This window comes from Stigmatopora argus, chromosome 9 (genome assembly GCF_051989625.1).
Source record: "Stigmatopora argus isolate UIUO_Sarg chromosome 9, RoL_Sarg_1.0, whole genome shotgun sequence".
In the NCBI taxonomy this organism is placed as follows: domain Eukaryota; kingdom Metazoa; phylum Chordata; class Actinopteri; order Syngnathiformes; family Syngnathidae; genus Stigmatopora; species Stigmatopora argus.
Window position 1 is genome coordinate 1,690,781 of NC_135395.1, and position 24,991 is coordinate 1,715,771.

General features: G+C 39.9%; 3 protein-coding genes across 13 annotated transcripts; 1 reads left to right on the plus strand and 2 right to left on the minus strand.

Moving 5' to 3' along the window:
* Positions 1–452: 452 nt before the first annotated feature.
* LOC144081989 (putative threonylcarbamoyl-AMP synthase) lies at positions 453–10,031 on the minus strand. Of its 9 annotated transcripts, none has more exons than XR_013303094.1 (11): positions 6,992–7,096; positions 6,844–6,882; positions 4,463–4,559; positions 3,811–3,924; positions 2,042–3,715; positions 1,728–1,827; positions 1,482–1,630; positions 1,089–1,201; positions 854–943; positions 666–784; positions 453–589 (listed from the first exon to the last, which is right to left on the minus strand). XR_013303094.1 is itself a non-coding variant. In XM_077608660.1 (11 exons), exons 3-11 carry the CDS (start codon positions 4,506–4,508, stop codon positions 479–481), a joined length of 2,520 nt encoding a protein of 839 aa, XP_077464786.1. In that variant the 5' UTR covers positions 4,509–4,559; positions 6,844–6,882; positions 6,992–7,096; the 3' UTR covers positions 453–478. The 9 variants fall into 9 exon arrangements, 4 of the variants coding, with proteins under 4 accessions (XP_077464786.1, XP_077464788.1, XP_077464789.1 ...); XM_077608660.1 differs by having other exon boundaries at positions 666–788; XR_013303096.1 differs by lacking the exon at positions 453–589 and having other exon boundaries at positions 746–784; positions 854–942; positions 1,019–1,201.
* LOC144081992 (glutamine amidotransferase-like class 1 domain-containing protein 3, mitochondrial) lies at positions 4,996–6,672 on the plus strand. 2 transcript variants are annotated; one of them, XM_077608670.1, is made up of 5 exons: positions 4,996–5,041; positions 5,279–5,396; positions 5,598–5,769; positions 5,841–6,042; positions 6,134–6,672. In XM_077608670.1, the coding sequence occupies exons 2-5, from the start codon at positions 5,289–5,291 to the stop codon at positions 6,324–6,326; spliced, it is 675 nt and encodes a 224-aa protein (XP_077464796.1). In that variant the 5' UTR covers positions 4,996–5,041; positions 5,279–5,288; the 3' UTR covers positions 6,327–6,672. The 2 variants fall into 2 exon arrangements, with proteins under 2 accessions (XP_077464796.1, XP_077464795.1); XM_077608669.1 differs by having other exon boundaries at positions 5,001–5,396.
* Positions 9,191–16,850, minus strand: LOC144081990 (uncharacterized). 2 transcript variants are annotated; one of them, XM_077608665.1, is made up of 7 exons: positions 16,661–16,850; positions 14,364–14,475; positions 13,842–13,985; positions 11,322–11,435; positions 11,076–11,246; positions 10,773–10,898; positions 9,191–10,403 (listed from the first exon to the last, which is right to left on the minus strand). In XM_077608665.1, the coding sequence occupies exons 1-7, from the start codon at positions 16,768–16,770 to the stop codon at positions 10,185–10,187; spliced, it is 996 nt and encodes a 331-aa protein (XP_077464791.1). In that variant the 5' UTR covers positions 16,771–16,850; the 3' UTR covers positions 9,191–10,184. The 2 variants fall into 2 exon arrangements, with proteins under 2 accessions (XP_077464791.1, XP_077464790.1); XM_077608664.1 differs by having other exon boundaries at positions 10,770–10,898.
* Between the last annotated feature and the right edge of the window lie 8,141 nt (positions 16,851–24,991).

Genomic DNA, 24,991 nt, shown 5'->3' on the forward strand with positions numbered 1-24,991 from the left:
GACACTCTAAATTACCCTTAGGTACGAGTGTGAGTGTGAATGGTTGTCTGTCTCCTGGTGTCCTGCGATTGGCTGGCCACCAATTCAGGGTGTCCCCTGCCTCGTGCCCGAAATTCAGAAACTGAATGAATTAATGAAATAATAGCGCCACCAGATGGGCGAGTACTCAGGATAGTAAAAGTACAGGGCGGAATCTGTCGCAGCTAACTACGGGCACCAGGGGGAAAACACCCTGAATCTGTGCCCTGCCAATCGCAGGGCACAAGGAGACGGACAACCATTCACACTCACACTCGTACTGATATATAAAATTGCACATAGTTCAGTATCTCATAGATGGATATGTTTATTGACATTATCGTCATACACAATCCACATGAATTGAAAAAAAACCTCCAGCCATGAGGCTTGGACAGGTAGCATAACGTACCACATTTTAACAGACTGTTTAAGTGAGACTGTGCTTGATGTTGACTTTTTAAAGTCTGCTGCTTTCATCTACCTCTGTTTCCGGTTCATTGGTTTCAAAAACAGGATTGGTCTGTCCCTGCCTGTGCCGCCTCTGAACCTCCTCATAAATTTGAAGAACCTGCAGGCAGACAATTAGTGTGAGTTTGTGCCAACAAGTCGGAGAGAGAAATAACAAGAGCTGCATTAGAAATGACCTTAGCTTTAGGGATAAGACCCACTCGGAAGAAACCAATTTGGCCCTTTTCAATATTCGTGCAGTCTACCACAGTAGATGCGATATTCTCTGGTGATGGTCCATCACATAAAACTCCATCTACCTAACAATTTCAGGTCAATACAAGAACGATATCACAAGTAACATCAGGCAATGGTTTATAGCCACCTTGTCTCCCAGTTTGGCATACACTTGATTGTGGTGGGTCGTGTCTGCTTCTCCTGTGGGGTTGGCTGAGGTCACAGCAACAGGACCCACCTGCAACAAATACTCATTTTACATTTGTTAAGTACAATCCAAGCCAATACTTGAGAAGGAAACTATTGTATATTCCCTCATTGGCCTATCACGAGCTTCCATAGGCGTTTAGCAATTGCAAGGGCAGTGGGTCAACCCCCCTTACTAGATCAATAAGGTGGGTAGCCACAGAACAGTCTGGATTCCTAATAGCGATACTCTGGGGAGACCCGATGTGTTTTGCGGCATCTCCTGAACCAAAGGCATCCATCCACGGGCCTGTGTGAGAGACAACACTAGGCAGCAATTTGTATAATAGGTCTGTCAATCTTGCAGAGGCAGCAAAGGAACTCATGAATTGCATTACTGGACAGATACGAGTTATGTCTACGCTCCAGTTCATCCTTTCAATTTGGTATACTAACATCAAGCACCGTGTTCTTTCCATAGTTGAGATTTGCCAATTAGCACACATTAAAAACCTGTTTAATTGATGCTGAATTGATTGTTGTTGTTTGCTTGAACCTTTTTGTTGTTATGCAGTATATAATGTACACACCTCTGGGTATAACCATGCTGATGGATGATGGCCACGCGGCTTCCATGAAGTCCAGTAGCTGGGGGCTCAGCAAGTGTCGGACCGGGTCAAGCTGTTTGATGGAGGACAACCAGATGGACATGGGTCGGTCCTGCGCCTGTTTCTTCACCCTACCGAAAAGCTCAGCTGTTACAAAATAACCAATGCAACGACAATACAATACAATGCATGACCTTAATTTATGAAAGATTGCTAATGTTTACTCACTTGTATGCTTTGACCACTGCATCAGGCCTTTTGCAAGCTGCCACCAGCACATAGACGGTGTCAGTGGGCACCCCACATATTCCACCGTTCTTCATGATGTCTGTAGGAGTGATGTTGGAGATCAACATTGTTTATTACCCACCTAGCAATTTATTTTGAAGTGAGTATGCAGTAATTTAGTATCAAAAGGAAAAAAATTAAATGTATTGGTATATTATCGGCGTAAGTTTATAGCACACAGCAGATTGTCCTAAACGACACCAAAGGCAAACACTAATATAAAACTTTCATCAAACTCCACTCTATAATCGTACCTGCAATTCGTTGAACAGATGTTGCCTTTCGAGCTGGCAGATGTGGACATATAGAAAGTTTCCCTCCCAGAACTCCGCTCAGGTTAATCAAAGGTTTCCCAAGAGGGATCTGAGGTGACTGGAAGGTACTATTGAAAATATGAGCTGCAAAACAATAAAAACTGACTAGACCAAAGATAATACTAACTCCTATGTCATAACCATAAGGCAGCGCATCGAGCGTGTCCATCAGGAAGCTGATTATAATGAGCTGGAATGTGAGTGCATAGACAAACCAGGCCATGTTTACAAACAAAGCAGCGACTGTCACCAAAATGTTAAACATCAGGAACGCAATGATGCCAACTGCCACGTTAAAACCTCTGGCATTGGTGTACAGCCCTGCGTATCGTGTTGATCCCCAAACCGCCCACAACGTGCCGTAGAGGATAAAAACTGTGCTCTCAAAGGTTTTTCCTCGGGAGAAAGCGACTGATCCGCAGATTAGCTGGAGGAGCCCGCCGGCTACCACGACCCAAGGGAGCACCAACAGGGAAAACGCAGCTCCCTCTCCAACTGTAATAGCAAAAGTAGCTATCACGCCACAGGCATGGCCTAAACCCTCAGCATTCGCATACTTGGAGTACCCCAAGTGGGGCGCATGGAGTTCGTTGTTATGGGATCGGAGAGTGAAGCCTTTCCTCCTGATTACTAAGGCTTTAAAAAGGTTCTCTCCTGTAGGAATTTTCTTGGCAGAGATCATGTTGTAAGTTGTTATTAAAAGCATACAAGTAGAGCCAATAAATATAACCGCCTGTACACACTGACTTCCTTTCTGGAAAAAGCCTTGAGGGTGAGAAGCGATTGCTATACAATAGGCAACGAATAAAAGATGATAGATGGCCTCCAACAAGCTCTTTTGACAGCTGGACAGTGTCAGGGTGAGGAAAAGCAGAGAAAAGACGACCGGCAAGGGAACAGGAGAGAGGGGCTCGATGGAGTAAAATGACAGGAGACCACTGTAGCCTTCTGCAAACTTCAACACTGCAGTGAAGCCGTAAAATGTAGCAGCAAGTGGATCCAATGCTCGGTAGAAGAGGACGCACACGCCGACCTGGAACATACCTGCCGTCCAAAGCCAAGGGACGTGGCCTACAGAGAGTCGAGGGACCACACCCAACAGAGGACACGCCAATACTGAGGCCGACAACAAATTCATCACCACGCCCACTGAGGCGAGGTCATCGCACCTGCGCGGTTTATCAGTCTTGACCTGGGGTTTTGTCTTAACACCAGCCCATGGAATTTCCACTCTTCCATGAGTAATAGTGGTCAACAAATGTCCAAAACCGAAATAACCCCCTAAGAGACAGACAAGAAGATAGTTTGCAGCCGTGGCGGTCCGGCCGAAACCTACCGACGATAGTTTGGCGATTTGATGGGCAGAAGCTAAGCTGATGCTAATAGCAATGATGCACAAAAGCACTTTTCTGGCCAGTAACGCAACGCCAGCGATGACAAACAGGGCCAAGGCAAATGCGGCCAAGCCAGGGACGAATGAGGATCTGAGGTCTTCGGCCTCAAGCACTCCTTGTCCTGCCAGGATGTACAGCAGACTGGAGGCGCACCACAGTGCCGAAACTGTCAGACACAGGAAGGAGAACAACCTCCCCCCGGACAGGCTCCGACATACACCTTTAACAAACAAACAAACAAACAAAAACATCCCATTTTGATTTTGCTAAATATAAATAATAATGTTATTTCTGAAAGTTAAGTTCTGAACAAACCTGCATACGCTACGATGGCAGAAATAACTAGGAGCAGAACCCCAAGTGCAGTTTGGGGGATCAAATCTTTTAGGGGAGAGCTGCCATAGTCATTCACCAAAAGTAGGAGACAACCTTAGGGGGAAAAAAGAAACAAATCAGTTAAGTAGTTAATCAAAGGTGTTCCACAGAGCTCAATCTTAGAGTCCCTGTTGTTCTTAAACAAGGATATTGTACTCCTGCTGTCAATGAAACTAAATAAGTCAAAAGGAAAAACACAAAAGAAGTTTGAAATTGTAGTAAAAAAGGACAATGTTGTGTAATGTTTGTGAGAACGTATTCATAAATGTGGGATTCTCAATGTTCTCATGTAAATGTTTAGCTTAAAATATGATATAAAATAAGTTAATAGATAAAATATATTAGCAAAAAATGAAATGTTTCATTGAAAGGTTGAATATCTTTAAATGTCAATATAGAAAATAAAAACAAGTCAAATGTTGGATTCCCAGTTTTTATACATTAATTTAAAAAGTCTTAATTGAAACAAAAATATACATGTAGTATATATGAGTGATATTGTATTTCCAAATATTTGTGTAAGTACATGAAAAGAGACAGCATTGCCATTCAAGGGCAAGTTAAAAAATAAATGTATGAATGAAAGGCTTACCGCCAGAGATGCCCAGTATACCAACAGACACATGTAGCTGAGCCATTGCAAAGAGATGTGGAAAAAAACTTCAACTCAGCTACACTTTTATACAGACCTGTGGAGCAACATCATGTACACGTCACACATTGAAGTGTCAAATTACTGGAAAATAACCCCAACGTCAATTGAAGAATGATCTAGTAATAAAACGAAAAAGTGAGGAATAAAATGTACACAATCTAGTATTATCAATAGTGTCTACACATTAAAGTGTTTAACAACAGAATTTATTTTTAGTCCCATTACAATGTCAAAGAGCCAAGACAAATGCCCAATACTTCAAACTTGTTTCAGAAATACAAGGAAGGATGACCAAAAGTATGAAAGAAGACAAAAATAAACAAAAGTAAGGAAGGATTCAGTATAAATGCAAAGATGCAGATGTATAACTGCACTCTAATGAATGACATGAGGTCATCCATGTGGGAGGGGACAACCGAAAAAGCAAATAAAAAAGAAAGGGTACACCCTACAAGTGTCACATCCCTTCCCGGAGAGCTGACTGACTGCTACAAACTTTGTGTAGAACTATTCAAGGTGAGACTGTTTATTAGCTTATAAGTAATTATTGTTGCTTTTAGCTGTGGTAATAAATGTGTGTACTGTGTAAGGGTAAATAATAAAGTCGCCATGCTGACTCCAAACTTGACCTGACTTAAGCCTCATGCATTTTTAATGCATAATAAATAGTGCATGGTGTTGTCAGAAGCGATAACTCCCACTTCAAATGGATTGGACGTCTACTGGCGTCAAACTAATTTCAATTTGCAACAGAAGCTGTACCATGGCCAAGCGAGTGGCCGTTATTCTCTCCGGTTGTGGAGTCTACGATGGCACCGAGATCCACGAGGCGTCGGCCGTTCTTGTTCATCTGAGTCGGGCTGGAGCCAAAGTAATACTACACTATTTTTGCCTACTTTCACGCAAACTTTGAAAATACACTCACACTCTGAGATGTGTTAGAAGGTGGTGGGAAAAGTGTAGAAATTTGAATATTAGTCAGAGTACTGTGTTTTGGCAAGGACTCCCACTTAAAAGGTCATCTTTCTTTGAAAATTTGCTTGTGTAATTTCCAACTTTTTCTGTTCCTCAGGCACAGATGTTTGCACCAAACCAAGAGCAGTTACACGTTATTGATCATTGCGAGGGGAAGCCTTCGGACGGCAAGAGAAACGTGCTGCAGGAGAGCGCCAGAATTGCCAGGGGTGACATCGCGGATTTGGCCAAGTTAGACGTTTCAGCGTTTCATGCTGTCGTCATACCTGGTGCGATTTTTGCTATTCATGTACGCAGACTGTCGTTCGCAGACATTTTTTCATCTTGGTCTTTTCTTCAGGTGGTTTTGGTGTAGCGAAAAACCTCAGCGATTGGGGAGTGAAAAACAAGGACTTCACCATCAATTCCGAGGTCGAGAAGATTCTCGAGGATTTCCACAAAGCTGGAAAGCCAATGGCCATGTGCTGCATCGCTCCAATTCTCGCCGGAAAAATACTGCCTGGTTGCGAGCTCACGGTGGGGCATGACAAGGAGAGTGACACGTGAGTGATTCCATTTGCCATCTTAACAAAGGCAAAATCAATTCACCGATTGGTCGCTTGAATGACCTTGGCTTGCTCTGCTCTTTCTCAGGTGGCCGTACGCAAAGACGGCCGACACTTTAAAGGAGATGGGCTGCAAACACGTGAACAAAGATGTGGAGCAAGCCCACGTTGATGTCAAACACAAACTCGTTACCGCTCCGGCTTTCATGTGCAACGCGCCCATTCACAAGATCTTTGATGGTATTGGCGTGATGATTAAGGAAATGCTGAAACTAGCTTAAGTCTCCAAAATGTCCTTGTTTTTGCATATTGTTTGTCTTGGATTGAATTTTTTGTCATGTTGGCTCACAAAAGTCTTGTTCTGGTTTCACTGTTATCATCACACATTTGAATAATTATGAAATAAAAGACTGAGAAAAGTTGGAAATCATATGTCATCACTTTGACTTATGTTTATACATGTTTGAGTGTCACAAGTGTGTGGAAGAGGATGGCGTGGATTTCTTAGATTAATATATGTACTATATTTTCATCACATTGAAATAGAATAGAATAGAATTACCTCAGGAATATGTGGCCAAAAGGCTTTTGTATTATCTTTTTTAAAAATTCAGACATTCATTAGCATTGAACACAAGAGACTGCTAATTTTTTTGTTTGTTTGTTTTTGAAACATATTGTAGAGTAGTCAACAGAATGTCTGCTCGTGTTAGAAACTAGTCATGCTAACAAATGCTAAGTCATACAATTTTACTGGCTTTGGTTTGAGAAGTGTTTAAATTGATCCATTCCACTAACCAACATGGTCGCGTGGAATTGTCGAGGACGGTTAGTATCCTGAAAGGAGAAGAAGATTCCATTAAATTAAAAAAACAAGGGCAAAATTATCAATAATTGTATCCTGCTAGTGCGACTAGGAGAAACATCTCAGAATTGTTTTTCTCACCTCCGTTGGATAGGCACGGGTGGAAACGTAGCGAATCACAAAGCCACAACGTCTCTTCTGGGATGTGTTGGCATCGCTGGCATGCACGAGAAGGCCGTCGTGGATCTGTGAAAATTCTTTGTCAAAATCTGTTCAAGATCTGAATTTTGTACAAATATAAGGTCAAGTAAAATGTACACCTACAGACATCTGTCCAGCAAGGAGAGGACAAAGCAAAGCTTGGCCAGTTTGGAGAAGCTCCTCTGGAATCTCCTGGTTGACTGTCAGCATGTTTCCGGGCCGGATGGCTTGTCGATGGGGGTACATGCCAGAACAATGGCTACCTAGTGAGCAGATATGTAACGGGGCCTCATTTTAATGGATTGTTTTCATTTCGAGTAAAAAGCCCACTACAGTCCCACAAAAGGCAAAGAAAGATGACACATTATTGTTAACATCATTATTATTTACCAAGACAAACCCCATGTGGCATTTTTGTGTTTGTAATATTTCCTACAAGGAGTAGTTATCCAAGATGTTTAATTTTATAGTAAAAATGACAAAATGCAATATCGACTTAGTGAGAAATTGTGTGGATATTTTGCTCTGTTGGTTAGTAACTTTTTGGCAATTCCCATTGGAGTTGATGTCTACATGTCATTGGAAGGGAAGGATATGTATTGATGGTGTTTTTTCCAATTGTGGGGTTTATTTGTGATTATTTTTCTATGAATTTGACAGATATATTCATCATTGGAAAGTGATCTATATAGTGATCCATCTACCGTACTGTAGCAGTCTTTGGAAATGAATGTATAGCCATCATTGGAAATAATAGATATAGTCATCATGCTCATTGACGAATATGTCCATCTTTAGAAATTTACAAATATACACTCATTTGAGTTTACGCATATAGCAGACTAGAATTTAGAGGTATAAAGCCCTCGTTGGAATTTACAGCTTTATCTGTCTTTAGAATTGGAGGACGTATATGGATGGATATCTTTGAAATTGATTTAGTTTCGAAATATATTGTTAGAACGGACTGCTTTTTCCAGACGCTACCTGGGAGAACCTGCAAGGCACCGTTCTCTTTCAGCGAGTCATCTAGAGCCAGCCACACAGAGACGACTGGACCACCGGCAATACCCCAATACCTGCGGACACCAATTGACAGAAATATGACATCTTCACATTGCGGCTCCCATAACGTAAATTTGACCAACCCACCTCATATCCTGATGCCAGGCCACATATGGAAGCTGAGTGCCTGTTGCAGCTGTCGTTGGGTATTTGCAGATGAAACGCGAATCTAGCAGGATAATGTTAGGGCCTAAGATGGCTTGGAGCGTTCGCAAAATGCGAGGGTGTTTGGTCAAAGCCATCACCCAAGGATACTGAAAGTGAACATTGTGCAGGCTGTACTGTGCGTACTCTTCACCTGGTGATGGAAAAAAACAAGAAAACAAAGTGGATCGTAAGATCTATTTAGAAGAAATAGTTACAATTATTTACCAAATTCTCTCTCCAGTTGGGAAAAGGCAAGCCTAGCTTTCCTCAGCTCGCCGTCGGTCAACACGGGGAGGCCTGAGAGGTAGCCCTGGTGCTCGTATGTCTCCTGGAGCTCACTTGTAGATGCAGTCATGTCTGCCGGCGTTCTGTTCTCAGCAAAAATAACGACTGTTCCACAAACTATTTTATGCATTTCTGATGACATAAGGCCCACCTACACCACAGAAAAACACACTACCGACCAATACCAACGGCAAGTACATGCTACAACAGTCGGGCATAGTGTTTAATGGAATTTACAAGTATACCTGTGTTGTGTCCAGTCGTCTTTGCAGGCCTTTTTCGAGGTCTCTCAAGTGGAGCTCAACCTCCGGACACTTTATAGAGCGGCGTGACACTACTGGAAATTCATCTGTCATTGTGCTGAGATGGAAAATAATGACAAGGAAGAGGAATGGCATTCAAGATACTGTGACGCACATTGTGGATTCGTGACAACAGGTCTTCTTTCATACACCTTGCACCTGTTCTTTTGGATCTTTACTCCAAAGGGAGTTTTTTTTGGGTGAAAATTAATTTCCTGCTCGGTACACATCAGCGCAATGTAATATCGAAGTAGGAAACCTAATAAGTGGTTGCCATCTTGTTGGAAAAGCTGGAGTGGAGTAATGAAGACTAATTCAGAGGGAAGACAGATGGCATATAATGTAGCAAATATAAAGAATTTATTTTATTGGGTATATTTTTTTTGTGAAAATTTAAAGTGGCAAAAGACAGCCATTTCACAAAAAAGAGGGGTACAAAATGATTAATGACTGGATTATAATTATTTGAACCATTCTAAAGGACCAAGTTCAGCAGTGTCATGTTGAGAAAAATCATACAATCCGCATGGTATATATAAATTTGTGGAATTGTATATTTTCACCAAAGTCCAGTATACATTTTTACTCTTTTGCATAGTTGTATGCTATATATTTTTCAAAACTGTTATCAATATTAGCTCGTAATAGACATATTTTCACATATTGGGGCACTTTGGCTGTAGTGCGGTATAGTACATGTCATTCTGTCTAGAACAGGGGTGTCAAACCCAGTTTGGTTGGCGGGCCACATTCATGGTGACCAGATCTCATGTGGGCCGGACCATTATAGATATCATATTTAGATTTTTTTAATAAATGGATTAAAAGAACTGGATTAAAAGCACTGAATATTCAGATTTTTATATATTTGTAGATTTTACAAAGGGATTTTTGGACTAAAAACACAGAAAAAAAATGATTAAAAAATTACAATTATTGATTTAAAAGGGGGGAAATCAGGAAATTTAATATACATCTATACTCTTCATTTGAATTTGATCCTAAAACAGAAAGTCGGCACTCATGATTTACTTTCCCGGGCCACACAAAATGATGCGGCGTGCCAGATTTGGCCCCCGGGCCGCCACTTTGACACATGTTGTCTAGAACATTGCATAACATGTAATTTTTTGGCAACATATTTTTACTTTCGGGCAATTTTAAATGCCAACAGTCTACCCACAAAGTTAAAATACCACTGCAATTATTTTGTATTGCAGAAAAACTATATTGATTTGCTTCCAGTTTATCCTCTATATCTAAGCAAGGCTGATGCGAATCTGTCTTGAAAAACAATACTGAAGTATATTATGTTTTAAAAGTTTCCTCCCTGCTCAGTTTTGGCCTCTGTTTGGGTGCTTGGGACAGAGAGGATGGTGTTGTTTTCTGCTTGCAGTATGTGTCCAATTGTCTCCTCCTTGTGTCTGTGATCCATTATTGCAACGATGCACGAGGACCGGCTCCCCTTTGGCTGCAGTTTTTTTCAGCAGCAGCCTCTGCAGCATCTGCTTGTCTGAACGCTCTCGTTGAAAGTCATCCTCGTACACCTTAAGCTATGACCAATGATGAATAAGCAAAGTGAAATTTAAATATGATTAGTAGTCCACTCATTTGTTCAAGTCATACATTTTTTTTTGTACAATTGAAAGCAGAGAATCAAAGATAAAGCAAAGTCTATACTCCAAATTGACTAGGTGACCAACTCGGAGATTTGAAAAAAGTAAATTAAAAATATGATGAAATAAATACAAAACCATGTATGTTAAGCATCTTGTTCCTGCTGGCCTTTCGAGTGTGCGCCACAAATTCTGCTTAGCAACACGAGAAGGCATGTGACCAGCAGGAAAATATCTGCGTGCTAAGATTCAAAGTAACTTGCCAGTAAAGTCAATTCATCTAAAAAAAGAAGTGAATACTACTACCTGCTCTTGCATTAGATCCACCTTTTGTCGCATTTCTTCCCGCTTCCTCCTGAGTCTTTGATTATCCTGCTTTGTATAATTGTGGACGTTGTGCTCCATCTTAAATTCCGCCTCGTAGATCTCGGTCTGGGGACGCATGGAACATCATCCATAAATAATACGTCTTGTCCTCTTCTCCTGAGAAAATTGCAGGACAAGAATGCAGCCACCACTTGGTGGTGCTTTTGTCCATCTAATTCCATACTTTTTCTCCATAGCAACAGTGGAGAGCATTTGTATTCTGTGTTCGAATAAAAAGCCCACCTGACACCTCATTGCTTCCAGTTGCTCTTTTAACTGGAGAACTTCTCGGTGGCAATCGCAGCCCGTGGCTCTGGCCTGCGGTTGCCCCTCGGAACTGAAAGGAGCCCTTGAGACACATGACGTGGGGGAGCTCGAGGACAAAGCGTCGGGGACGCTTGCCCCGACCGTGTCCTGTTTTGATAAAAGATAACCCGTGTCAGGGCTGTCAGATTATCACCGTGCAGAAAAAGGGAAAGGTGAAAGTACCTTTTGGAGAAGTGGCTGGGGTACTCGGCCCTCCATTACCTTGACGTAGTCTTGTAGTTCCTGATTCTTCTTCAGTTCCAGCATGAGCGCCTGCCCGTAATAGTCCTTTGCACTCTGTCACGAACATCAGTAAATTGTGGTACGTGGTTAAGAATTTGGAAACCAGAGGCAAGAACTGAAGCAGAAGAGCCACGCTGAGCTGCCCTACCATTCTACATGCATAATTCTAGAGTTCAGTGATTTTACATCCATACTTGGTGGAAAGGACCATTTCATGCACCACACAACTGAGCAGTTGGAAATAGAAAGGTCTGTGATTTTACAGTCTGTAGCTTTGTGCCTGTGTAATGCGGTTTTCATAATGAAGAGGCTAACAAGGAGCCAGCAGTGGACACAAATGCAAGGGAACAACAAGCGATGCGGAACTTTTAACTATTAGATCAAAAAATCTAGTTTACAAAATAAAAGCAGAACAAGGACAACGTAACTAAATCAAATCGTCAAAGTTACTTGGGACATGAGGCAGGCCGGTGACACGGGCCTGACATAGCCAGAGGCATGACAAAAGCCGATTCGCAAAGTTTTACATTATCTGGGAACGACTGATGAATTGTAGTAATCGCAGGAGACGTGTCTGTAAAATTGTCGTGATAATTTGGCCATAATTGGCCAAACACAGACGTCTTCTTATAATAGCAGTCCCGTGAGAATGTGTGCTCAGAATTGTAATTGCATGACTTTCCTGTGTTTCCTTTCTTTCTGCACTCATTACTCTTCATTAGTGAAGTAAGCCTCTTATATCAGTCATTGGTATGGATGGCTACACTTTTAAATTCGATTTGGCAGTTTTGCCATCCTTTAATTCATTTTCTAACTACAGGCATCAGGCGGAGGACACCCTGAATTGGTATATGGGTCATTTTCACATAATTCAGCAAATAACGGTAAAGACACTTTCAGAAAATGAATAATTTACAAAATGCAATTCAAGCATTCTGATTATCTCTAATTAGCAACACTAGCACTGCCTGGAAATATCTTAGCTGGAACTTTAATGAAAACATAATTAATTAAAATTTAACCTGGATTTTACTAGTCTGAGCTCCTTGTACTGGTGAATGATACGATATTGGTGCCCCATAAGAGCCACAAGGTCTTTCTCAAGGTCATCACAGAGTTTCGCAATGGTGACAGATTTTTCTTTCTTCTGGATGACAACAACATCAATTGGCCCATTATTTGTCATTCTGGTCTCTACTCCCTTCTCCCATTCGTGGTATAACACTTGCTCCTTTGATTGCCTTATGTCATCAGTTCCATCCCTGTAGATCTTTTTGATGTATTTCTTGCAGACAGCACAGTTTCTAAACATACAACGGTAAAGACAAAATTTATTAACGGTAAAGACACAACATTCCACCTCAGCCTTTGACATTGGTAGATGGTATTTCTTGGCACTCAGTAAATGATAGTGTTCTGCATGCATACACCATGCCCAGTTCATTAAAAAGCAAAGTAATTATGTTCACCAAGTTTTTAGGACATCGGTAAAGACATGGAATTGTTACGACATTTCACAGGTATGGTCCTTACCTTGGTTTTAGTTTCATTCTCATGGCTTCTGCTTAGCTGGCGTTGACAATATGGCTGACAACATCCTGGTACTTCTCCCACACCAGCCACCTGGTGTATTTACTGTGAATTTTTTGGTGTATTTCTCATGTGATAACGGTAAAGACACACTAACTGATATGAAAGGTACATCAGTAAAACTGTTTGCAGTTGCAATTCTTTTGCATTTTTCTCAAAGACAACTTGAGTGAAAATACTATTGAAACAAATCTAAACAACACATTCTAAATAGAGACAAACAAATAAATCATAACCCGACTTTTCATTCCTATAAACTGTGACACTAGATTCTGGACATCTAACGGAGTGGACAAATTCAACATAAACTGGCTCTCAATGTATTTGTGTCTCAAATAGATTTCTCTTAAAATTGGTGCCAAATGTAGTATAATATGTGGCAAACAAAGCAGTAGTAATTAATTTTTATAACTTTGTAACACATAAAGGGAAAGTCCAGGGCCATATCTTTACCGTTATTTGCTGAATTATGTGAAAATGACCCATATATGTATATGTACAGTAATCCCTCGAATATCGCGGTTAATGTAGAGCAGACATGGCCGCGATAATCGAAAAATAGCAAAGTAGGATCACTATTATAACATTTTTTTTTCCTTCAGTGCTGAATTCTAGTAGGAAGAGTGGCTTCCACTTATGAGTTTCAGCGTGGAGTTTTACATTTTTATGAACTTAAAAAAATATATATATATTTTTTAAAATAATTAATAGTGGGGAAAAATCGTTAAGTAGTGAAGACACGATAATCTGTACTATATGTATATGTATGGGAGGGTCCCACTTCAAATGGATTGGACTTCTTCTAGTTATTAACTCATTTCAACTCACAATAGACACCAAATGATCAATCCTATGTTAGTGTGTGTTTACCTGCTGGTTATCAACTTTGAGCAGTAATTTGTCATTTAGATCTTTGAGGGTGGTGTTTTCGACTTCCAAAGTTTCCAGCCTGTGCTGTAATTCCACAGTGGTGTTACGATACATCTGGTCCCACTCGTCATTCAGTTTCATCAGCTGCAACACAATCCTTTCATCATTAGCAACGTTCACATCAAGATCTGATGGGATTTCCATGAACCCGCAACTGGATTATTCTGCCTTTCTTGATCAATCATGCAATGGAATCCAACATTCATCAGGCGTTGAGTTCATGTGAAATAGAAATAAATAATAGCTTTTTCCGGAGATGGAATCATTTTTCTTCTCAGTCAAACTACAGGAAGTAGCTCAAGGTTGTGTGATTTGTGGGAGTAAAAGTCATTTCTACACCTCAGTAGCAATTTTTCACACACCGCCCACATCCTCTGATTTCAACAGAGAAGCGTGCCGTTTCCAACATCAGCAATACAGCCAGTGTACGGGAATACAAAATTTGCAAAGGTGAACTTGTACCTCTTTGTTGACTCTGCGCAGCTCTGTGTTTTTGTTGAGAAGCAGCAGCTTCTCTTGGTCAGCAGAGGTGACGCTCATACTGTCTGCGGCTTGCTTCTCCATCGACACAGGCCTGGCAGAAACCAACAGTAAAGTTGACCGCTATAAAAGTAATACAGCACTTAGATCCAGTACTTCCTTACTGGGAACTAGAGGAGACTCGTATTCACAGTAGGAATGTCTAAAGTTCACGTTCTTTGGTCCAGGCCAAAATACAATGCATCTTTTTTGGTTTGGTCCTTTTACATATTGCAATTTTTGCAACGGTCCCAGGATTTGACATATCCGCCAGCCTTTCTCCTTAATCATAGTGGTAAACATCTTAAATATATACTACATATATGTATTTATATATTTATATATATATATATATATATATTTATATATTTATTTATATATTTATTTGTATATTTATTTTTTTATTTTTTTACCTATTTATTTATGCCTAAAATTTCTTTTCCTGTGTCTGTATTCTCACCCTCTTGCTACTGTGACAATAAAAATTTTCCCATTACGGGATGAATAAAGTTATCTAATCTAATCTATATATTTTTTGCATATTTTTTTTGGTTGCCTTCTGCCCAAATATCAAGTGGACATTCCCGACTCATAATAGCCAACTTACTGCTAACCACAGACTGTGTTGAACGAAACTTATTAATAATTATTACATTAACTATGACTTTTATTATGCAAAATAAGTTGTTTATGAAACACTTGATCTCACTCCAAAACACTACTAAATATGTGGTAAAATGATTAACTTCAGTATCACATCTGAACAACTCTGCCAACTTTGGAAGTAGAGTGGAGACTATCAATGGTTGTAAAAAATAAAAAAAAACATATACAAGTCGCACCTGAGTATAAATTGCAGTCTGTGTTTAAAAAAAAAAAGTAATCAAAAGATACCTTTTTTTAGTGACAACTACAAAATATTAGTACTTTCTACTCACAGTAGTAGTACTTTCTACTCATGGAGGAAAGCAGTAGCAGAAATTTCCATGAATAAAAGCAAACACATGCACAAAAGAACCTCAGGGTACTTTTAACACCCACTCACAAAGAGTGAGTGCACTTTCAGAGAATAAAACCTAAGCCATTATCTTCACCCACGCACACACATGCATATGTACGTACGTATGTGTAGTCGCAAGAGGCACTCAAGACAGAAAAAAAAATGTTTACCATCATATCCAATTTACATTACACTCCAAACCTTAAATCACTAATGAATCTTTTTGGATGATAGCAAAATGAAAACACTTGCAGACTTGAATTAGTCAGAGCGATTTGCTTGGGCGTGGTGCGAGGTTTCAGGTGTTGTGAGGTCTCAGAGGAAAAGCTTGCAAGAGAGGGAATAGAGAAGACACGCTCCTAGAAGAGCACTCGAACACGGACGCTGCAGGGCTCGCAACGAAAAAGAAAAAAAAGGGGAAAAAAAAGGAAAAACGGTGACCCTCCTTTCCCTAATAAACAAACTTGCCTGAAACAGAATTTGCTATGTGGCCTAGTTTTTCTCTATGGTGGTTGTTGTCAACAGTAATTTGAAAGATGATAAAAATTGTGACTATTTCTGTTGACTTCGGGTCCGCAAAAACCGAGGAAGCCCTTTGGATGCTGTCCTATATCCCTTATAGTTTTCATGTCTGACAGTTGATAAACAATGTTACCCAATTTGAACAAGTTTCATCTCGTATTCTGTCTTGGAAGGGCACCAAAATGCCACTGCATGGCAAACAATATGTTAATAACCCTGTCACGCTCTACGTTAAAGGGTGATAACAAATCCGTCAAGCTTGCCGCTATCTAAGGACAAGTTGGCTGCGTATCGTCAGCATTTGGTTAGTCATGAGGGGATTATTGTATGAAAGGAAAACATGTAGATGACAAGACATGAGATTATGGAGGGGAAAGATAATATCACTTGTGATGACCTCATTGGAAAGTCCATGGTCACTGTTTGTTCCTCTTCTTTATTGGGCGACATACTTTCTCTCTCTCTCTATTTTTTTTTTTTTTAAAGTGACATGTAATCCTCTGAAATAGTGATCAAGAGGGTAAGTTCATCCAAAATATAACAAATCGTTACTGGGCATCACAACAACAACAAAAGACGAGAGTCATAGAGAGGATGGAGAATGAATCGATAGATGATATCTCCAGGAGAACATTAACAGCAGCTAAAGTCATGTCAATATCTTATTAACCCCCAGTGTTGTATCGGACTTGCATCCGGAAATATTGAGCATACATACCATAGAGCTTCAAAAGATTTGCTAAGGGTGAATTCGCTTGCCACTGATGAATTTTTGTGCTTATCTGCTGCTGCTGATAAAGATGCCAAAACCAGCTTCTCTTGATCCATGGTTGATCAAATTGTCATTCCTAAATAACAAATCTTTCTCGTCTCGCAAACAGCCACTGAGTTCTAAGGTAAACAGCCAATGTCGGCATGGACGCGAAACAAAACAGGAAGTCGCAGAGGTCGTGAACATGTGATTTAAAGTCCTGAGAAGAGGAAATGACACTCTGACAATGATAAGCTGCTTTGGCTCGAACCATTTTGCAAATGTATTCAAAATTGCACAAGGTGATGACACAGTTTTCCGAATGTTACTCGGAGAAACTTGGGTCAATTAATATTGGATGTGTTGTATCTGGAGAGAAAGTGGGAAGCCGAATATAGTATGTTTTTCTCACCAGACAACAAAACAAGTGGAACAAACATACCAAAGGAAACATTCATATTAATGCTGTATACTGTACACAAGTCCAAGCACAAGTGTATATACATATACACTCACGCTAACGGTTTGTACACCAACACAAAAGATGCAGATTTAAACAAAAGAAGGGCTATACAGACAAATGTAATATTAAATAAATAAATAGGGATTGGTCAATCATAATGTGAACCTGCTAGTGTATAGAAGAAGGAATAAATAGACATCAGCTAATTTACTAAATGACCACATGTAAAATAGTTGCACAAGGCATTTCAGTGTGGAAAATCGCACAATTATTCCATCTTAAATGGAGGAAGTAAGGTTTTGTGTGACACACTTTATAGTTTTTGCATCTGCTCAATGGATTTATTTACGCTTTCCTCCCTTAGGACATTTGAAAAAATGAAATTGTCTTTTTAATAAGTGAGATTATTTTGGCTGGAGTGTACAGGTTTCATTTGCCATCTATCAATTTAACATAAAGACATGCGTCTATAAAGGTAGGTAATGAAAAATAATGGTCTTTAAAAAATTAGCTATTTAAAACTTGTGTTTTTTAGTATAAGGGGTATACATACCAATAAATGCGACTTGACTAATGGTGTCAACATCTGTATTTAACTGTAAAATCTTTACATCAGGTGAGGATAACCGAATGCTTTATTACACATTTTAGATGTTAACCAAAGCTGGATTTATGACTAAGACAGCGTATGGTTGAATTAACATTTTTCATGTAATAATATTTAAGTGCCATTTATATATTTGTATAAAAAATAATCATGTAATAAAATAATACGTTTTTTGTGAATTCAAAACAGTTTTATGTTTGGTAGCCACTTTGAATTTTAAAATCACGTGTTAATATTTGAGTTAATGATCTACACTATTAACATTTAAACCAGTTTGACCTTCCACATTGGACTTGTTTGTTAATGTTAATGATACGAGCTTGTTGCAATGGACGATGCACAATAGGTCTTCCCTTTTCTTCAGCTAGCATGCTCAGACTGTGGTGTTAAATAATAATGCAAGACCCAGCAGTAACTGATCATAACAGTGTCATAAATAGATTCATGAAAATTAATGAAAGGGTCAGACTGATTGTATTCACCAATGTCCTCACTGTGGTAGGTTAATTAGAAAATCATATGCTCATCCAAAGGACAATCACGCGAATCAAAAAAAATTCTTAATTATTTTCCTCTCATCAAGTGCGGGTGTCTTTTTTATTACCACAAGGTGAATTAATTGGCTGTCCTCATTAGGTTTGCTTCTATTGTGCAGTTTGAAAAATTCATGGACACTATAGAATTCATACAATTATTATTCAGGGAGTGCTTGATTCTGACAGTTCATTTAAAAAAAGAAAATAGGTTATTAAAGTGAGCAACGAGTTGCTTCCAAAATTTTCTGCTAATAGTGTTTATGTTGACTCTTTGGCTGCCATTGACGGCAATAGAAGATGAAATTGCAGCACCCGGTCAAAATAAAATGAATGTCTAGCCCTGTCACTGGCAGCCAATGAGGTAAAGGGGCTGGCAATCAATTCAGGGTGGACCCTGCCTACTGCCTGTTATTGTCTGGGATAGGCTCCACCACCCCCGCGACCCTCGTAAAGATAAGCGGCTTGAAAAATGAACAAATAAAAAAACGTGTCTTCCATTGAGTTAATCCTGAGTTCAATCACTAAAAGCAATTTATATTTGGCTCCCCACAGAGAACTTTAAGCATCCAACACTCTGCCTAGAGACGGGGGTAGGCGAGGCAACAGTATGCATCACGGCTGTCCACTAGCTCGGTCAGGGCCGCTCGGGTGATTCCTTTCACACGCCACTTCCATCTAGCTCTGTTTCCAGTCAGAGTATTGCTGTGCCAAGCAGCGGCTTTGCCGGGGAGTCCCACAACAGCAATGCAGTGCCTGTATTGACCCGAGAATCCGTCACAGTCAAGGACAAATGGGCTTCTACTTCCGAGGGGGATTAAGAAGGGGCACAACACAGAGGTGAATAGCTCATTTATCCACTTGAGCTTCAGGAATAGTTAAGAGGACATCTAAGTCAGGGATTGATCTATGATCAAAAGACAAATAGGGACTGAGAGCCGCCAATCTGCAGCAAAATCGCACGCATTTTTGTCCTTTGCGGCTGCGGTGTGCGCAGCAAATCCAGGGTCACTGATTGAAGGTGACAGTGAAATGTTACAGATGCTGACTGAGGGCTTTGGAAGTGGCTACGTCCTGGACACCATCTTGTTTAAGAAGAAGCGGTTGTCCGACTTTGACAAATTCTGTCAAAGCGCCACGACCTAATTGATTAAATTTGTCCACGTTAGCAACTCTCTTTGGGGATTAGCTCTAAGGAGCTGCTTACATATTCTTTTTCAGGGCATCATTTTACGGTATAATGCACCAGCGGCGGTCCGTGCATTTTCTAGCGACGCCTTCAGCGAATCAATCCAACCCTCAAAAACTATTTTATGGCTATAAAACCCTTACTGCAGCTACAGCTGCAACATAAACAATAATAACCTCATACAATTGAAATATTATTTAGGAATATAGCCATATTTTACTCACCAAAAATCCTTTTTAACTGTACACAATATCCATCCTCCTTTCTTTCTTCCTTCTTTTCTATCGCCATCGAAGTGTAATGCTGAAAGTCAAGCCTGTCCTGTCGTATTTCTGGCATACGTTTTTATTCGATTTAGTGCTGAAAATGTTCGTTCCCAGTTGTGACAGATTTGCTTGCTTTGGAGTTGTCCGACCTTTCTTAAAGATGTCCAGCTTTTTTTTCATGAAAAGTCCGTCTTGAAAATGGCTTTAAATCAACACACCAATATATTTGCTTGTTCAGCTTGCTCCAAATACAGTTTGGTACCTCTGGCTAGTCCACTCTATCACTAGCCAATCATAGTTGGTGAAAGCGATGACGTATCCCTACGCCTGCGAGAAGGCAATGACGTATCCCTACGCCTGCGAGAAGGCCTTGGCGTCACCAAATCGAATTCTGATTGGTTAAAGCAACAGTCTTATCGACGTTTGTTTAATGCAGCAGAGCCTGCAGAACTGATTGTGAAGGCCTTGAGGCAGATTTCTGACCCTGGCAACAAAGAATGGCTGAAATGTGATTGGTTAAATGCTTCAATATGAAAACACACATCTGGAAGCAGTGCAACCAGGGAGAAGAGCAATGAAAGGAAGCTAACAGACCATTTGGAATAATAAGTATTGATGGACAAAATATAATGATTCAGATATTTCTTAGGCGAGCAGAGAAGGCCTTGAAGGCCCTGACGGCCCGCCACTGTAATACACTTATGGGGATTTGAATGCAACAGAGTCAAACAAAAGGCTTGTGAGACACAAACATTAGGTAGAATGTACAAAAGCGACTACTCACCACAAATGTGGATAATTTTAAATGTAGTCCACCACGTTTCTCTGCTCCTACCAGTAAGACTCGCATCTGCAAGAAAGAACAGACGCAACGAAACATCACTCAACAGTAATAGTGAAGCCACCTACAAAATTTCCAGTGTATTCCGTTTTATTTATCTGTCACTTTTTGGACATATTTCGCTCAACTAATCAAAGGCTTAAAAATGCTGATGTAACTTTAGGGCAAATGACAGGTTTTGTTTGGTAACATCGGATTGCTTAAAAAAAGACTGTTAATCTTTGGTTTATGTCAATCTCTCACTTTTTTTTTCTTTCTAGTCTCTACTTGTCAGCCTGCCAGAAGAATCAACACAGTTTAAAATTAGGTTTGGACACCTGCTATTTGTGACAAAACTGAGAAAAACATTGTGTAGGTACATTTTTCTCTAAAGAAGAAAGGAAAACAAGTTCAAACGACAGCTTGTCTATCGCACCATGGGTATGTCTCATAAATATTGTTGGGCCAAAAGGGTGTTGAGTAGTGACAGTAGCATTTCTTTTCAATAACACACAACACTGCCTCCCAAATATCTCATTTTTCTGCAGGCTAACTCTGTGCCTATTCAGATCTTGAAACACTGTTGGAGAAATGTAAAGAAAAAAAGGTATAGAGCAGGGAAATCAAACTCATTTCTGTCATGGCATCGTAGTTACGGTTTTATTCCTGTAATGTAATCTCTGCATACTAGGCTGCCATGATTAACCGACTAATGAATTGAAAGCTCTTTTTAGCCTCATAACAACAGATTCGTTTTTTTTTAAACATTATTTCTTGATGGTGTAGAATTTTAAGGGTGCCGTTTACACATTTCACTGCCAATGCCAAATAGGAATCATAAATTAAGAAATGCGAGCTTCTAACTATGAAACCCCCTCCATCATTAGCTGCATTTGATTGGAAGGGAAAGCAGATCTCGTAATAAGCTCTCAGAGGCAACCAAGCCTGGGAGATGTAAAAAAAATAAAAGGATACGAACTAATAAATGTGAAACATGAGAATAAAAATCTTTAAATTTGGCAAGATGGGTCATGGACAGAGAGAATATTTGAGTTTTCTTCAATTTGTAGGCAAGTGCAATATATAGTGTATAATCTAGTAACTAACTAGTACATGATGATATTATCCCTTAGCTTTGAGACATCCAGATGGGCGACTTCAAAATGGGATCGACCCGTTGACAGTTCGTTCCATGTGTTTAATCAAGTGAAGACACACAATAGGGAAACAGACTGTGTAGCAAGTGCTGAAACATTGATTTATCTGACGTCAAGCCATAAGAAACATGAGCTTGTATGATCCCTGCCACTTGTGAACCAAGTGGCTAATGAGAATAGGCCAAGAGGGACCAAAGTCCTTTTTACTGTTTCATTGATTTGTGTTTCACCCTGCCAATAACTCAATTTTCTTTACATATCTTGTATTAACACTCAAAACACTATATACATAATTTAACCTCCTAACACCCAGACTCTTACAAGGCATGCCATTTTATTTCTCTTTGATATTTTTTGCTAATTGGGAACTGATGAGTGTAAAAACAAAAAAAAAACATCTTTTTACATGATGTAGTTTCTGAGAAAAATGATGTTTACATCATAACTGGACGCCAGGCCCTTGTAGTCCAAAATTTAACAATGTAGTCTTGTGACATCCAAAAATGTGATGTCCACACATGAGGACGCCAGGTCCTAAAACTGGAACTGGCAAATTAACCACTATGTAAAAAAATACCCTCTTGTACTAGAAAATCAAGTTCCTTCAAGCATTTGTCACAATCCAATTGAAGTGGAGAGATTGATCAGCTCCTAAAAAAAATGGATTGCCTTGAAAGTCTGACTACCACAGTCTCAAATAGGAAAAGTTCATATTCCTGATGTAAGACAGGCTGTAAATCTCCCTTCATCTGCTAATATCCTTCCAGCTTTGGATGCTCTTCGCAAAATCATAAAAATGAGCTATTGGCTTCTCACTACTAGAGCCCACCTTCACTTCTACAGCAATCTTACATTATCATAAATGTGAGCAATATAAGATGGAATTGTCTTTCATGGAGCAGGCACTTTTGGAAAAAAAAGTGGCTGTCTTTGACCAGTGAAAGTTTCTCAATAGATAAAATGTTGTTACTATGATTATTGGTTTATTAACTAATTCACTACTATCGAGGCCATTAAATGTTGAATCGATCCATTTTGACTCACTGCCAACCCTCCCAGTCAAAATAGATTGGATGTTGATCGCCTTTAATAGTGCTAAAAGGTGAGTAATTACAGACAGACTATGATTCTCACTGTAGTCAGACCTGTTTGTCGGGTGCATTTAGGGTACAAGAAAACATTTCTGATAAATTGATATTTCAAGAAATTCTGTCAAATCACTGACAATATGATACAAATCAGCTGCTCGGGGTAGATGGTGAAATACTGACCAAAATGCATAGAAAAAAAATCATTTTCGAAAATGATGTGAAAAAGTAATTGAAGTAATTGTAAGCTATTTGTTTTGTTTCAAAAAAAGACTGCTTAGCATCATTGCTTAATGCAAGTTTCAGGTACTCCAACCAAAACTTTAAGACCCCAAAATTCTCCAACACTCCCACCCCCCCAAAAATAACTGACAGCTGTTGCTAACGTCAGCAGTGAATGCATTTCCTATTTTTTTCTTATGTCCTCACCTTCATCTGCTTGATGCTGCTTTCACAAAAAACAACTAAACCTGCCAAATTTCCTTATTTGTCTTATTGCCCCTCGACCCAGGCTCCAAGCATTAGCTCACCACAGGCCCTAATTGGGATATGTCTAATACGTCACGAAGGTCCCCAGGGTGTGCTCTAATGACTAGAGAATACCATTAATGCCACTATGAGAGATATTGGCTCGGCAAAGTTTCACTTCCTCTCTCCTTTTTGGTAAACCGTACTATTGGCCCACCACAAACTCAAAGTTTTGAACAATCGATTTTTTTTCAGCTCAGTCCAGTTGTTTTCACACATTTTGCTACGAAAAGAACTAGGCGTGACTTTAGCTGGGATCAGCTGGTGCTGAGTCAGCGTCGGTTTCACGAGGTTAGTCGAAGAAAAGATGAACGAATGAACAGCTGCTGAGCTTCATGGCGAGGGCACCCGGAGGCGTCTATATCTCGCTGTCACGGCTCACACGGGGAGACGCCATTGGAGTCGCCCCGGATCTTAACCTCTCCGCGTCTCCATCTGTCTACTCGCATGGTGCTAAGTGCCCTTCAAAAATAGGGGGCAAAATGTCTGCTTGCACCATCTGCAACAGAAGGACAACCTAAATGCTATAATTTAATGGTTTTGTTTTTCTCGTGAGCGCAGCAAACTTGTTTCCGTTTGCTTTTCCAGTCTTGGTATTGATCATCAGGTTGGTGTGTAGGTGTGCTTTGCCTCTCAAATGATGTCGTCTGTTCTCCTGCTTTTTTTGTCACAGAATTTTTGTCAGGACTTAATAGCCTTTAAAGGCATATTCACTACAGGAAAGTCCATAGTTTGCTTTCTTTGGTACAGACTGAAAATCATTGGCCCAGACGTTTTTTTTACTTTTCTTGTTGCAATTTTTGCAAGCGACCCAGGATTTTTTTTTTTTTAACAAACCTACGCATGCTCAAACATCGTTCAATCATTGAACAAGATGGTCTGAGCAGCGGTAACGTTGAAAATACGGAAATAAGCAATCATGAAGAACGTTGAGAGGTCATGATTTCTCATGCGATGACCTTCGTTAGTGAAGCTTTCATGTTCTTCCAGGGCGAGCATGGTTTTCATAATACTAATAAATAGAAGACTATATTTTCTGAGGTGTGACTGCAAGTGTGAATGATTTGCTTCTTATAATCCAATTAGCACGAGATTAGTATTAACCGAGGACCTGTGGTGATTTGCAGAAACTGCCAAGAACGTCAGACAATTTTAATCCCGTGAAAATGGGATGCATATCGTTTTTGAAGAAAAATTCCACCACCAATTACGCTAAACACAGACATCCAGACATAATATTAGTCCTGTACGAATCTGCATGTTAGTGTTTGTTATTATAATTGTGTTCTTGGGTTTCTTTTCTTTGTGCATTATTTTCTCTTAGTGGACATCCCTATATCTGTCCTCAGTAATTGAGGCTGTGGTACAAATTCTAATTAGCAGGATTGATGTTTCTTTTAAATTATAAAATGCCTCCTGGAAATTGATCTGCAAAACGGCAAGCGTCCCAAGTAAAATGACTTTTCCTCCCCGTGCTTTCATGCTTTACACACTGGAGTAGCAACAGCCTCCCACTCAATATTAGCACAAGTCAAATAGAAACCGAATGTGACCAAGTAAATAGACTGTTGAAGGCCCCTTTCTGCTTTCTTCACATTCCAGGTCCATTACTGCCACCAATTGTGCGTGCTGTAATTTCAGTGAAAT